At 28.2% G+C, this 16,678-nt stretch overlaps 1 protein-coding gene across 1 annotated transcript in view; it reads right to left on the bottom strand.

Annotated features, from left to right (window-relative positions):
* Positions 1–16,678, bottom strand: part of LOC111626975 (cytoplasmic polyadenylation element-binding protein 4-like) — a 134,373-nt gene that overhangs the window by 90,831 nt on the left and 26,864 nt on the right. Inside the window, exon 2 of the mRNA XM_023370518.1 lies at positions 10,248–10,298. Within this exon, the coding sequence (XP_023226286.1) occupies positions 10,248–10,298 (51 nt within the window). The remainder of the gene's footprint in view (positions 1–10,247; positions 10,299–16,678) is intronic.

Below are 16,678 nucleotides of genomic sequence, written 5' to 3'. Positions count from 1 at the left end.
GCAACTTTCATATTCTTATTATTCCATAAATCTCAAAACATAGTTTTGTTTCATTTTAATATTGCTTCTTGCCATATAAGTTTTTTTACTGTCTTCCAAAAAAAAAAAATTGTAGATATAAGATGTTAGAGTGAAATGCTTTTCCTCTAAATTAATTCTGATCTGCTTTCTTTTCTACAGATGTTTTAAAATTCTAATAATAAGCTTAGCAATATAAGGATTCTGGAAAACCAAAGTCCTTCATAATATATTTAATATATAATATCTCTCTTAATGTTTGTTTTAGACTAAAGAATCAATACATGTAATTTGATAATTACTTATAATTTATTAATTTAATTTAATTAGTACAGTGGACCCCCGATATAATGTGCATGTCGGGCAGGAAACTACACCCACATTATAAGGTGAACCGCATTATACCGAGCGGCGCGGTGGCGACATAATAAATTTAGATTTGAGCTATATATTGAAACATCCCATCAACTACATACATATTATGTATTTTAATAAAAAAAACCAATTTATTTATTAAGTGTTCTATTAAAATTCACACAACATAGTTATACATATTAATAAATACATACTATACAGTAGAGCCTCGATTATCCGACCTAATTGGGGACTGGGGTTGGTCGGAAAATTGAAAGGGTGGATAACCGAAAAGTATGGAAAAATCCATTATTAGTGTAGTATATTATTATATCCCATGTAATCAGTATATTAGTATATCGCTATTAACCTACTTTGCGTTGAATTTTCATCGATGTTAAGCCTAACAAAATTTTTTTTAATAATAATCGTCGCTATTGTATCGTTAAAAATTAGTAAATTAAGCCTCGTTTAAATACTGGCTCCCTTTCATGGTCGAATGAGTGTTGCTAGCTAAAACACGTAAAAATAATATTAAAGTAGCCAAGACATAGCCAAATATTGTAGCGCCACATCACTAGCGGGCATTTGAAATTTGCCGACTAGGACGGTCGGTTAACCGAGGGGTCGGTTGATTGGGGGTCGGATAATCAAGGCTCTACTGTATATGTATTATTTTATTTATGAACATAAGGTACAGTACTGTATGTAAAAACAAGCACTATCTATAACTTGACTAAAATCTATGTATTCAACATCATTTCAATTACAAAACATTACTTAAAAAAGTGAGTAATTTTTGTTTATTTGCTTTTTGATAACTTCTGTATCATTTCCCTTTTGAAAGATGCTAATTGCAACAACCTGAAACTGTTAATATTTTCTTGTGATTCAGCCCATTTTATAAGAGTTTCCATGGCTGTTATTGCTTCTTTGGTTATTGGCGGTATATCATCTATCCCATTCTTCATCATCATCTGTTTCTTCTTGACAATCTTTATCACCGCAAATGGATTCGATAATCATTTCATCAGTCATATTCTGACAAATATCTTCTTTAGCATCCACATCTAACCAATCAGTCAAAGAATCATTAGCTATTTCTGGCTCATTCAATATTTCATGGATACGAGAAATTTCAGCCTCAGTGAAGATATTATCTGAAGCTGAATCTGAATGTGTTGTGGTTTGGTTGAGATCAACTTGATTATTAGATTCATTTAATTTTTTCCAACAGTTTCTAATTGTCTCTGATGTGATTGCCTGCCAGGCAAGTCCAATACTGTAAGAAACGTCTTTGAGATCCATTTTTTTAAAAATTATGTTGATGTCAATGTCTGATGCTAATAATGACTTCATCATTTCTCTTCGGTAATTTCTTTTGAAAGCACTAATAATGCCTTGATCTAAGGGTTGTATAAGAGCAATAGTATTTTTTGGAAGATACATTACTTTTATTTCACCATCGTCAGACACAAGGTTATCAGCCGGTGGATGAGCTGGGCAATTATCTAAGAGAAGCAAAGCTTTTGGATCTAGACTCAATCCTCTCGGAAATTTTCGCACAGAGGGAACAAAGAAATTGTGAAACCAGTCATGAAATATGTTAGAAGTTATCCAAGTGTTTATGCTGTTTTTATAAACAACTGGCAGAGATTTTATATTGATTGGCTTGAAACATCGTGGGTTTTGACTTTTACCTATAATGAGTGGCGTCAACTTGTGATTACCAGCTTTATTTACACAAAATAAATCTGTTATCCTTTCCTTGCTTAGTTTTAATCCTGCCTTTTGTGGGTTACTTTTTAGATCTAAGGTTTTACTTGGCAACATTCTGTAATATAATGCAGTCTCATCACAGTTATAAACTTGTGTATCAGTATACCCTTCTTTCTTAATAAAAATTGTGAACTATTTGGAAAATTCTGCAGTGCCTTCAATATCAATAGACTTTGCTTCATCAGAAATGGAAATTTGGAAGATGCCATGTTGTTTTTGCCAACGCCACAACCAACCATCAGAAGCCTTAAAATCTCCTGCTTTTCAGCTTAAATGGAATTTTTCAGCCTGCAACTTTAAAGCAGTTCCAGATACGGGAATATCTTTGCTTCTTTTTTGCACAAACCATGCATAGAGGCAATCGCCAACATTTTGATTTTTCAACCTTTGTAAATAGATACTGGTATAATACACACCACACTCTCTTCAATCTTAAATGACCAGTAAAATATTTTTAAAATACTACAAACGTTTTCAACAGTTATTTCCAGTCTTCTTCAGGCAGAAAGTTCGAGATTCGAATATCCATTATGCTTGAAAAAAATTTAAATTATTCTTAGAACGTATGAACTGATGCATATAGACATTCATACTACGCGTGCGTACTACGCATAGCTTATACAAATGAAATGATATATTTTTTAACACACACATAAAAAACCGTGGAGATCCTGATTAAATAGGGTCTTCCCGTTCATAGTAGAGTTTCCAAGTGTTGGAAATATTAATAGCATCCTTGGAGTTGATGCAGTTATTGTGTAGCCCAGCTTTGTATATTTCGAGAGTTTCCAGCAAACGTATATGTTCTCTTTGGCTTGATATATTAATTATTTGGGCGTTATGCAGGTCCACTCTTATGCCCGGGGTTGAAGCATAAGTACACAGGGCAGTGGTCCCCTGTTATGTTCAATGTCTACGGGAACACAGATATGACATTGAACATAACGGGCACCACTGCCTTGTTGTGTACTTATGCTTCGACCCCGGGCATAAGAGCGAACCTGCATAACACCCAAATACAGTAGAACCTCGATTATCCGCCCTAATTGGGGACTGGGGTTGGTCGGATAATTGAAAAGTCGGATAACCGAAAAGTATGAAAAAATCCATTATTAGTGTAGTATATTATTATATCTCATGTAATTAGTATATTAGTATATTAGTATATCGCTATTAACCTATTTTGCGTTGAATTTTCATCGATGTTAAGCCTAACAAAAATTTTTTAAAATAATAATCGTCGCTATTGTATCGTTAAAAATTAGAAAATTAAGCTTCGTTTAAATACTGGCTCCCTTTCATGGTCGAATGAGTGTTGCCAGCTAAAACACGTAAAAATAATATTAAAGTAGCCAAGACATAGCCAAATATTGTAGCGCCACATCACTAGCGGACATTTGAAATTTGCCGACTAGGACGGTCGGTTAACCGAGGGGTCGGTTGATCGGGGGGCGGATAATCGAGGTTCTACTGTAATTAATATATCAAGCCGAAGAGAACATACATTTGCTGGAAACTCTCGAAATATACAAAGCTGGGCTACACAATAACTGCATCGACTCCAAGGATGCTATTAATATTTCCAACGCTTGGAAGCTCTACTATGAACGGGAAGACCCTATTTAATCAGGATCTCCACGGTTTTTTATATGTGTGTGTTAAAAAATATATTATTTCATTTGTATAAGCTATGCGTAGTACGCACGCACAGTATGAATGTCTATACACATTGGTTCATACGTTCTAAGAATAATTTAAATTTTTTTCAAGCACAACGGATATTCAAATCTCAGAACTTTCTGCCTGAAGAAGACTGGAAATAACGGTTGAAAACGTTTGTAGTATTTTAAAAATATTTTACTGGTCATTTAAGGTTGAAGAGAGTGTGGTGTATTTTGATTTTTTCCAAGTCTTTTCTTTTTCAAGTAAGTCCAGATCTTAGTCAAGCTTATCAATAAATGATTTCAGTTTTGTCTCCTCTGCCATCCATCCAACCCCTTACAGTTCCTTCAGGTATGCCATATTCTCTTTTTATGTTTGCTTTCGAAATTCCACTCTTTACTTTAGCAATAATGTCAAGCTTTTCTTTCACACTGTAAGCTTTTCTTTTACTCATCATGCATACAATAATTAAACACTATTCAAAATACATGCAGGAACTCAATACATACACAATTACTCAATATGCAGTAACAATGAAATGCGCAACTCACTAATGCCGCACGGATCTGTATAAACATGTTTGAGCTTATCGCATTGCGAACATCACCCACACTATAACTGAGTGCGCAGTATAGCGAGCAATGCTATAATGAAGGTCCGATGTAGTTTAAAGTAAATTTAAAAAAATTTTTTTATAGAAAAGAAACATGTTTTGTCAAACAGTATTATTCTAAATAAAACATGTATTAAAGAATTTTTCAATTTGAAATAATAATTTATTTGATTGCAAACACATAGAACTTTTTAAAATCATAAATACAATTGTACTTTTTACAATTTTCAAACTAAAATAAACCAGTTAATTCTATTTTTTTGAAAATCCTTCAATAATACAGGTATTCTTAGCATGTACTTTGGAAAAAATTCTTCAATGTTTACATATTTTTTAAAAACATGAAAAAAAAAATACAAAATATTTCCATAATAATACAAGTACAGTAATTATATATATATTTCATTTTCTGATCATCATTCAAAATTAATTGTAATCTAATCATAGTATGACTTATTCAAGATTTACTGATATAAATATTAGTAAATTATCTGGCATAATAAAATCACATTTAGAAATACAGTTTAAGATATTCTAAATAAAATTATTTTTGTAAGTACTATTATAAGTACACTATTTCATTTTGTTTTCATACTATTATTTTTATTTATTAACTCACCAATGAAAAACATTTTATTTTGAAATATTGTAAATATACAAAGTTTAAGAATAAAAATTTTTAAATTAATAATTTTTTTATGATTTTCTACACTATGCTATACTTACGAGATTTGTAATGGAGGGTTAACTCCAAGCGCACAGTGAGTTGTTGACCTTTTTTTTTTCTCTTTTTTTCTTTTAGGCATCAGAATTTTTCATCAAGCTATTTGAACTTGCGTAGCTAATATTGAAAGATTGATCGCAAGCCACATAAATTCATTAGACGGGCCAGATCTGGCCCGCAGGCCATATGTGGGCCATACCTGTCCTATACTTATTAAGCAGCTATTGCTCTGTAGATCAAGTTTGTAATTGAAACTTAAAATTAGCATATAACACCATTACATAATAAAATTCCTTTTAAATTGTCTTTTAAACACAGATAGTCCATAAGTTATGTGCAGAGAAATGTAAGTTTTGCCTTAAAAATTTATGAAATAAATTACTTATTAGTTGAAATTTTAGATGTATAAGGAGTAGATTAAAAGTAATTGTTACAACATTATAATTTCTAACAATTAAATTTGTCTATTTAAACTACTTTTGAAATGAAATTAGACTCAGAATCACAATCATTACCATTGTTTAACATTTGAATACCACAATAATTTGCTTAGGACAGTGTTTCTCAACAGGGGCAATATCGCCCCATGTGGGCGTTTTTCCATGTTGGAGGCAATTAGTAACAATTTATATTTTGGGGGCAAAAAACAATTTTCTGGGCAATATAGTGAAGCATTATATTAAGAATAATTAGATATTTTATTCGTTATATCGTACAATAATTAAACAAATAACATTATACTAGTCCCTAGTCTATTCATTACAATATGAATTTGGCATTAGCCTCGGTCCTCAGCATCAAAATTTCAAAGCTTGCAGCGGGGATTCACAGCGAATAGTGCTTAATTTTAATTTTGTTAATAATATCAAAATCTAATACGTATTCTGAGTAAATAAATGTTTAATTTTTTACAAAGTATATAATTATCAAATAAATTAATAAAACAAACAAAATCTTTTTTGAAGTGAAGGGGGCAATACTACGTAACGATTTTATTGAAGGGGCAACAATTCATTAGAGGATGAGAAACACTGGCTTAGGAAATTGATTTAGTGGTTAAATGGCATGTTTATTTTGTTGTTAGTGCTGACTGCTTATCACAATTGTCATCAAATGAAACATAGTATATTGTAATATGTGACATATATGATAATATATAAATTGGATTATTATTAATACATCAAACTTTGTGATTATATATAATTATGTTTTATTTGTAATGATAATGACCATTATCTTGGAATAAAACTGGATAATTAGCAATTATCTGCAAAATCTGAGAGCTTATCAATGTACAAAAATATCTGTAAACAAAAACTTCATAAGTAATGTAAATATTATAAAAGGAAAATGATTTACATTCTTGGATTTTTAAGTCAATTTCATCTTATTTATATGTGTTCATTTCATAGTATTTTTTTAAATTTAATTTAATATTGAAACAAATTTGAGATATAACAACAAGGAAAAATTATGTGGGATACAGCAGAAAAAACCTTTGCTTTTCTTCTAAACTTTTCCATTATAGTATGAAGGATCTAGTGATAAAACAAATTTTCTGGAAAAATTTATAAAATTGATTTTTCAGTAATAGCTAAAGTTTGAAACTAAAGTTTTTCAAACTTTAGCTATTACTGAATTGTGAATGACATTATTATTTTTATTGTTGAGTTCAATATTTAATTTTCAAAATTTTTAGGATTCTGGTAATTATCTTTGACATTTATGTATCTATTGTATAGATACATAAATGTCAAAGAGCTGTATATATTACAAAGTATAATTAAATTACAATAAATCAATAATTATATTTTATTATGTATTTCCATAAATAAATTTATGCCAACTGACATATTTTATTGATTTTCATTTATTATAGAAATGCTATCAAACAAAAATTTAAAAATTTTTTAGTTATATCATTGATATTATTTATCACATCATATTGAATAGAGACCTAAATAATTTTATAAAAATGTAGAAGTCTATAAATGTAACTAGGACATTGCATGACTGTTGTATCGTGATAGAAATGAGATGGAGCCAGAAAGAAAAAAGTGATCTTTGAAATTGTTAGATACAGAAAAGGCAAAACTTGTATCTGACAGTCACAGACAGACAAACTTTGCACTTTCTGCTACAAAAGAGGCTATCTTTGCACCTGCCAGTCATGGGAGATGTGATCCTCACACCCTGTCAGACATAGGAAATGTGATCCTCACACCCTGTCAGACATAGGAAATGTGATCCTCACACCCTGTCAGACATGGGAAATGTGAACCTTGCACTGGCCAAGCACAGAAATAATCCTTGCACTTTATGACATGGAGAGGCAATCCAAGAACAAAGCAATCAATGCCAATTGCTTTGTTCTTGTGTTCTGTTCATTTTTTGCATCTATTTTCTGTTAGGTGTATGCAATGCTGTTTTTTTTTTATTTGACCCCTAAATTCTGTTAGGCATGCTTAAGGAACACAAACATTGTCACTTTGACCCTGCTTTATATAAAAAACGAAATCATGGATCCCTATTTTCTACATTTACATTTATTAAACTCCTGGATTCTTCATTGCAATCAATATAAAATGGCAAAGTTTTATCAAAATTGGCCAATCACATTTTGAGAATGAACTCAGTTCTGTACGCCACATGGAAGACATGCTAGTGACCTAGGGGCATTGCTCAATTTTGTACAATATTGCTTTATCACACATGCTCTTGTTAGGACCTTCTATCTTGTAAACATTCGTAAACCCCCATTTTTTATTTCATTTTTGGATTCTTCATATTAATTAATAAAAATGACAAAGTTTTATCAAAATCAATTGAACAGATTTTGAGAACAAATGCAATTCTGTAAGCCACATAGAAGAGATTTCACTAATGCTCCGCCTCAAATATCATAATTTACTTTAAAACATTTTTCATAGCTTTCTAAACCTCTGCGTCAGTACATCAGATACTTTCAGAATAAAACAAAAAGTTCATATTTAATAAAAAAAAAAAAATATTATAACAATTGCATTTATGCACACAGATTTTAGACTATTAAATTTAAAAACTCACATGTTAATTTTAAGTTCTTAAATATACTTAATATTTGAAACTTAAAATTATTTAAATAAAGAATAAAGTAAAAGCATTCAAAATAAGAGAATTAACCATTTTAACAAATTAAACAAAACAAAACTAAAATTTCAAATACTTTAATTGTAGCCATTATAAACTTAATGAAGAATTAAAACATTTAATAAATTTATTAACTACTTTATTAAGATTAAAATAAGTAGAAGTATTGCAAGTGTAAAAATATCTCTAAAATGCAAAATTAACGTATTCAAATTGGTATAAAATAATTATTGTCAAATTTTGTTTATATTTTAACAATGTAATTTAAACAATCATCACCACAGCTATAGATCTTAATTGATAACATCTTTTTTCTAATCTCATCACAATAATTCAATTCTTTCTTATTCATTGGAAGGTTTTTTTGATCATATTTTAACTGATCAACTGTTTCAAAAAATGTTTGATTTATTTTTACAAGTATATTATGTTAGAATATAGTATGCTGTTTAATTTTATATATTTTCTATACGCCATTAATTAATTTTCCAGTACTTAATTAATATTTTCAATATTAACAGGAAGGTTATCTACACATTAAAATAAGACTTTAAACAGAATTGAGATTTATAAGTAAAATGCTCAAATCTGACAAGCAGAAAATATTTGAAGGAAAAAAAAAAACCCAGCCAACATAAAAGTAGCAGTAATTACAATATCAAAACAGTTATTATAGCATTATTAGAATACTTACTCAATAAACTGTTAAAGCCAAATACAGTAGAGCCTCGATTATCCGACCCCCGATTAACCAACACCTCGGTTAACCGACCGTCCTAGTCGGCAAATTTCAAATGTCTGCTAGTGATGTGGCGCTACAATGTTTGGCTATGTCTTGGCTACTTTAATATTATTTTTACGTGTTTTAGCTGGCAACACTCATTCGATCATGAAAGGGAGCCAGTATTTAAATGAGGCTTAATTTTCTAATTTTTAACAATACAATAGCGACGACTATTATTAAAAAAAATTTTTGTTAAGCCTAACATTGGTGAAAATTCAACGCGAAGTAGATTAATAGCGATATAATAATATACTAATATACTAATTACATGGGATATAATAATATACTACACTAATAATGGATTTTTTCATACTTTTCGGTTATCCGACTTTTCAATTATCTGACCAACCCCAGTCGAGTCAGATAATCGAGGCTGTACTGTATGCCTCTAAACATATTTTCAATAGTACATATTAGTTGTATTCTATATTCATCTACTGATAAAAATAATTAAATTCTTACAATATAATTCACATTAAATGTCAAATTTAAATATATTATTACCAGCAGAACAAAAACAATTTTAAAATATAAATAACAAAAAAAAAAATTAAATGACAAATATTTCTCAATTGAAATAACAATTTTTAATCATTATCAATGAAAACTGTTTGAAACTGTTTGTTTCAAACAGTTAGCATTAAGTTTAACTATTAACATGTATTTTAATACAAAACGAAAATATGAAGAAATATATCTTGAATATGTTAAATGGATTCATATATATGCAAATTAATCCATTATATATATGTATATATATATATAATTAATGCATTTATTTACTTTACATGCATTTTATCAACATTTTACAAAATTTTATTGTACACTGTTTTTTCTATATTTTGTTTCATAGCTACTAGTTATTAATGTAAATTTGTATATTCATAATTTTTTGTATACTAACGCATGCATTAGTTTAAGTGATAAATTCTGTAAAAAAATGTTATAAAATGTATTATTTTAAATTAATGTTAATCAGGTTTTATTGCATTAATTATAACAGAGGTAATGATGAAATGATTTTGAACGATTTTATTTAAAAATTTTATGGATTTATAAAAACTTTATTTTTATTCTTATGCATTATAATATATAGATTTTCACTGAAATATTCTCTATTGGATTCTCTAATATAATTTAACTAATAAATATAAATACAAAAAAGTATACAGAGCAAAACTTACCAGGCAACTGTGCCATGGAATGTAAATTATTTGGATTATAATTTATAAAACCTAAAATAAATAAATAAATAACATTTTATTTATATCACATAAAATGAAATAGAAAAATTTTTTAAAAGTTTAAATTATATAGTATATATTCTTAATTTACTGTTATTTTTACCAATTTGAAAATAAAATATTAACATATCAATAATTAAATATTTTTTTATAACCAAATTTAATTAAAATATGTCTACAATCCAAGATTAAACCCAATTAATTTACAAAAAATTCTCAATTTTCAAAATTTAAGAAAGAAAAAATTTCAATTCAGTTAATTCAAAAAATTATTATTATTTATGTACTTTTTAAGAAAATTAATGTTTTCTTATTAATTTCTTAGAACAATTTTTATCACTCAAAGTTCATATTTTTATATTTTTTCATTGCTTTATTCATACTGTCCACATCATATGAAAATGAAATATTCATAGGCAAATGTAATTAATCAAATAATAGAGCCATCAGAATATTAATTGTTTAGTTGATCAAGGCCTAATTATAAAATAAAAAATGTTTTAAAAGTTTAAGAATGATTATTTTTGTAAGTTCTTTTAGTAGAGTGAAGAATACATCTCAACTGAAATTTGACATTTTTATGTACTTGTAACTTAATTACAACCTAAATTACCAGTGGTAAATGTTTTCATTGGTGGTGCTGTCCAAATTAGTAAGGTAAATTTTGGAACTTTTAAAAACTGTTTTCTTTAAATATTTTGATGTGATTTTTGCAAAAAACTTTCAATGACAAGTAAATATATTTTATACTGTTATGAAATCAATATTATAATGTTATCAAAAACTCTTCAAAGTTTATCTTATATCAGATCTATTTAAATGAACAAATATTTATTCAAAACCTTTAAAATCTATTACGAAAAGTTTAATAAAACTGTTTCTAGGCTTTTTAAAAGCATGTTTATTTTACAACAATATGTAATAATTCAAATTTATCTAACTTTAATATGGTAAAAGCTCAATATAACAGACCCCCATAGAACTGAAGAAATTGGTTCATTATAACCAGCGGCACAAGCTATGAAAAAAGGGAACCATACATTATGCAAGAAGCTTCAAACTATGGTTCAACATCAGATCAGCACTCCCACAAGGTGGCACAAGTTGCACTCAGTGCTCACTTGAACTTGAAAACAAGGAATTTGTTTCTGGTCAATGTATGATAAATAAATAACTATAAAAAAATAGTTATATGGGACAATGGACAAATATTATTCATTAGTTTCTTTTATATTTGCAGAATAGGCTATCTAGAAGTCATGAATTGTTTGTTGTTAATGAAATTTGGGGCCCCATTAGGAAGAGAACAATCCAAACAAAAAAAAGGGGAAGTGTGTCAATGTACGGGTGCTCCAGGTTATAACGAAAGTCCATTTTATCATGATTACTCATTATTACAGACTTGTCCGTATTGAAAAGTGCATTACTATACTAGTGGAATCAATGGATCTAATGGATTACGATAATAGACTTGGAGAAAAATCCAGTTTGTGGATTTTTTTTCTTTGGGTCCAAATACCAAATGAAGGCATTTTTACCTTGTTTTAGATTTGTCATCACAAATATAAGGGGATTTTACTATATATAGTAATATTGAGTTGTCCATTACTGTATATTGATATTGTGAACAAAATTTCAGTTAAAAGTATATTTTTACTAAACTTGATACTATTATTCATTGTTTTTTAAATATGCCTAAGAATTGTTTTAACACATTAATTAATCACCGTAATAATGGGCCATAAATTATTACCCTAGGCCATAGTCCTTTTTTGAACAAAACAGCACAAATATGATGGCTATTTAATAAAATTTTTTCTGAATTGTTAAAAAATTTTTTTTCTCAAATTTTAGGCATGTTGCAAAATTGCAATACATAGCCTGAATGATGTTTTTTCTGATCATGTTATGCCATTTTGTTTGCTCATCAGCTTTTGAATTCAACATAACTTCTATCACATTTAAAGTTGTATAAATAGACCAATACAAATCTAAGAGAAATAGAATAATCACTGATATAATACTCCTACTGTTTTTACTTTCATGGCTGTTATATATAACAGAGGGAAAGTATTGCAATTGGTTAAAAAATGACCAAATAAAAGATTTTTACATTTTTGGACTCAGGGAACCTTGAAACATTGAGAAATGCAAAAAAATTTGGGGTTTTTTTCCTGTATGTATGGCATAATTCTGCTCACCCTCTTTGAAGCTTAATAACTCTTGTGCTTTTTGTTGAAAATTTCTGAAATTTTGCAGGGAGGTTTGTTTATTAGGGGGATTGATGCTATTAAATTTTGGTGATTAAAAGTTGAGGGAGTGGGGAGATAAAGGGTGTCATATGTATCTCGAGCAGACGATTTTACTTGTTATTAGCATTTACAAGTTTTTTTTTATAGAACCCATCTCTACCCTCAAAATTAAGCTTTTTGCCATTTTATAATAGTTAAAAATATAAAATATCATAACAGATGATATCACCAAATCTTGCCAGGAAAGTTAAGTAACTTGTTGCTGGGATTTTTTTACTGTTTACATTCAATGAGAGAAAATGAAGTTTTGTTTCTTGAATATTTGCTCTTGTGTTTTATATTTTTATGAGATATTGTACTAATTTACATTCATTGTGCAAGTAAAACATTAGAAGAGCCAAATGTTGTTATTTTTCAAATTTTATGAGAGAAAAAATTAAATTCCTATTTGTATTTAATACATAAAAAATATAAATTTGACTATTAACAAAGCTAAAAACTTTGTATTTGTCCTTCTTTTCGCCGTTCTCACCATCAGCAATACTTTTAAAAAGTTCACAAAAAAATCACAGAGGCGACCTTCCTTTTGAGGCTACTACCTCTGTAACAATATGTAAAAACACGTAAAGCGTCCTCTGGTGATCTTGCCATATTCACAATAATACATTTTAAGTAAAAATAATAAAATCCATGGCCGGCGTTATTTACATTTAATACATAAAAAATATAAATTCGACTATTAACAAAGCTAAAAACTTTGTATTTGTCCTTCTTTTCGCCGTTCTCACCATCAGCAATACTTTTAAAAAGTTCACAAAAAATGTATTAAATGTAAATAACGCCGGCCATGGATTTTATTATTTTTACTTCCTATTTGTATTTTATCATAAAAAATAAATTTTCCAGACCAAGTGTATATCTATTCCCACAGGCCATGCTTTAACTATTTCCATTATACTGTATTTATATAACTAGCATTTGCTCAGATTTCAGATTTTAATATATAGTGTGTATTCCATTTCTGCAACATACAGCCTGGGTTTTTTGATGAGTGTGTTGCATATTTGCAACACATGGCACTTCCATCATACTGTCTGCCAGAGTTATAGCTTTATGTATTCTTGTGTTTTGTGTGGAAAAACTCCCACAGTATTTGTTTGTAGTACTATTTGTAGTACAGATTAACTATATTAGTTAGTCAGACCACAGCCATCTTCTTTATGAGGAAGTGTTAGTCTTTCTATGAATGATTTTGGGTGATATGGTTTACACTTAGTAAGTGTTGTTCTTGTTTTCCTTTGGAGTTGCTTGAGATCTGTGCTTGTCCATTGTATAACACAAAAGTAAAAGTGAATACATGGACAACATAGGTACTAATACATTTAATAGTATGTTTTGCATTTAGGTGTGTTTTTAGTATTGCATATAATCTGTTTGAGTGTTAATTTTTGTTTTATCTATGCATGTTATGTAAGTTTGGTCTGTTGGAATTGTAAATATTTGTGAAACTTGCATTCTTCCATGGATTCAATAATATCTCAACTTCTGAGTACAGTCTCCTTTCTTCAGAATTCCTTTTTCAATATGAAGTATTTTGCATTTGTCTAGACCAAACTCCATTTTTATATCATTTGAGTATGTGTGTGTACTTTGTAAGAGATAATGAAGCTGATTCTGTGTGTATGTGTAAAGTTTGATATCATCCATTTACACAAGATCTGATAATGTGAACAGTGTTGTTTTGTTGTGTCTGATATTGTAACCATATTGTGTTTTGTTCAATGTGTAAGCTAAAGGGTTAAGTGCAAGGCAGAACCAAAGAGGACTGAAGGAATCTCCTTCAAAAATTCCTCACTTAATGTATATTAGATTTCTTTTTATGTAAATGTTATGGTGGTTAAGAAGTAATTTGTTCTTCAGTGAATCATGGTAAAACCAAAGAAACTAATGAGTTGGGGATGAATTTTATAGATGTGAAGTTTGTGCAGCAGCCAAGTGTGTGGGACACTGTGGAATGCTTTTCTGTAATCAATGTATGTCATGTGTATACTTCTGTGTTGCTTATGAACTTGTCATAGGAAAACAGAGTCAATGAGTAGTATTTGTTTGCAACCTTTGTGGTTTCAACAGCAGCCTTTTTTGTTGTTCTGTAAGAATGTTGTATTAATCAATATAATTGTATATTTTGTTTGCAATGCAAGAGGTAAGAATCTTGTAGTGTTGGAAAACATGTAATTGGTCTGTACTGTGCAGCATCTTTGTTATTAATGTTTTTTGTTTCATGTAGGTGATGCCTAGTGTGAGAAAATTTGGCATATGTTATGGATTGTTGATGATATGTGTTAAATGTTTAGCTAGTTCCTGGTACAGGATTGAATTTTTTATACCAAAAATTATTGCTGTTGTCTATACCAGGTGTTGTCCAGTTGTGTGCTTTCTGCTTACTAGGTGTGTCCTGCATGTCTTTGCTCTCCTTTTTGATCCAGTCTGTATCATCATTGTGTTTGACAGTAGTAGACCAAAGACCAATAATTTGTGACTTCTTCTTTACTTGGCATGTCATTATGTTGGACATCAGTAGTGGATTTGGTATTAATTTGTCTGTAGAAAAGTTTTTTGTTGTTTGTGAATAATTTATTTTGTTGTATTCATATAGAGCAAATTTTGAAAATTTGCAATATAATCATCATTCAAATGTTAATAAAATTTACTTATTAACTATTCAAATAATTAGTTTTTGAATTAGCCCCCTTTGGGTACTTTGGGATACACTACTGTGACACTGACTGTAATCATGGTGCAATATTGAAAGCATTTGTATTTCATAATAATCAGATTTATCTTTCACTAATGCAATATTTGAGATATCAAATCATTTTCTAGTATTTGAGTATTTGCTCATCTCTAGTTTAAATACTATGATACAAAAGATCATTTTCCTAAAGAAAAATAAATTTATAATAATGTTTATAAATTTAAGCTTAATTTTAAAGATTTTTGTAGTTTTTGAATATTGCAATAATGTTCAATGAAAAACCATGTTTCCTCAATATTTATCCTAAAACTGTATTAAAAACAATTCTCCAATAACAATTAAATGAATTCTACAGATTCTCTTTCTTACTATACATATATTTTTTTAAATCAAGAAAATTCGGATGTATGATCTGAACTTCAAAATGTAAAAAATAAAATTGTACTCATTACTAAAGTAAAATAATAAAACAATAAAGTAAAAAAAATATATATATTTTTATTCTAAATACAGACAAACTACATTCAACCCAAAATAAAATTTTATTAAAAATTTTTTAATTAATGTATTTTATACTTTAATTTTAAATAACAACTTATAATTTTATTAGTTAATGTTTATTATTATTAAATAAGCCAAAATACTGTATATTTATTTCAAATTATCATACAAAATAGTTGCACCTGTAAGTTGTTAAAATTTAGCAGCATATTTAATCTCATATTTTTATATGCAATTGATTTTTAAAATGGTAATTATTACTAGCCAATTTTATACATAATTCTAATAATTTTTATTGATAAGAAACTTTCTTTAAAATTATTACTATTAAAAACAATTAAACTTATTTCCATTATTTATTTCAATTTACAATAAAATTTTCCATTAGATAAGGTTTATACATATTATATTTGTAATATTTACGTTATATATTGTATATGTAAATAATATATTATTTCACTTAATTAGTTTAATAGTAGTTCTAATTATGAAGCTTGTAAATAAATATAAATTATATAAGTGTAAGTAAATAATAACATATCATATAATAAACTTAAATAAACAGAAATGTTGTACAATTACACAGTTAAAATTTTAATTTCTAACTAAAATCTTACTTTGATGTAAATTAATCAGACAATAAAGTACTGTTTAATTAAAGTATTGTTAAATTATGTATCTTAGTATATTTTAAAATAATTTAAACAGTACTTTATTTTATCTCATTTATATGATTTAATATAAAGTAAATGACTTCAGCTTGTCAAGAAAAAGAATATATTTTCTTGTATAAATTTATCAGATATATTGTCAATTATGCTGAAATATTATATTAAATAAATCAAAAATATTTTTTAAATAAA

Source organism: Centruroides sculpturatus, unplaced genomic scaffold, assembly GCF_000671375.1.
Source record: "Centruroides sculpturatus isolate CEXI.00-Female unplaced genomic scaffold, Cexi_2.0 scaffold454, whole genome shotgun sequence".
NCBI classification, from domain to species: Eukaryota; Metazoa; Arthropoda; class Arachnida; order Scorpiones; family Buthidae; genus Centruroides; species Centruroides sculpturatus.
The sequence above is the reverse complement of the archived record's forward strand: the minus strand, read 5'-3'. Positions and strand labels throughout refer to the sequence as shown.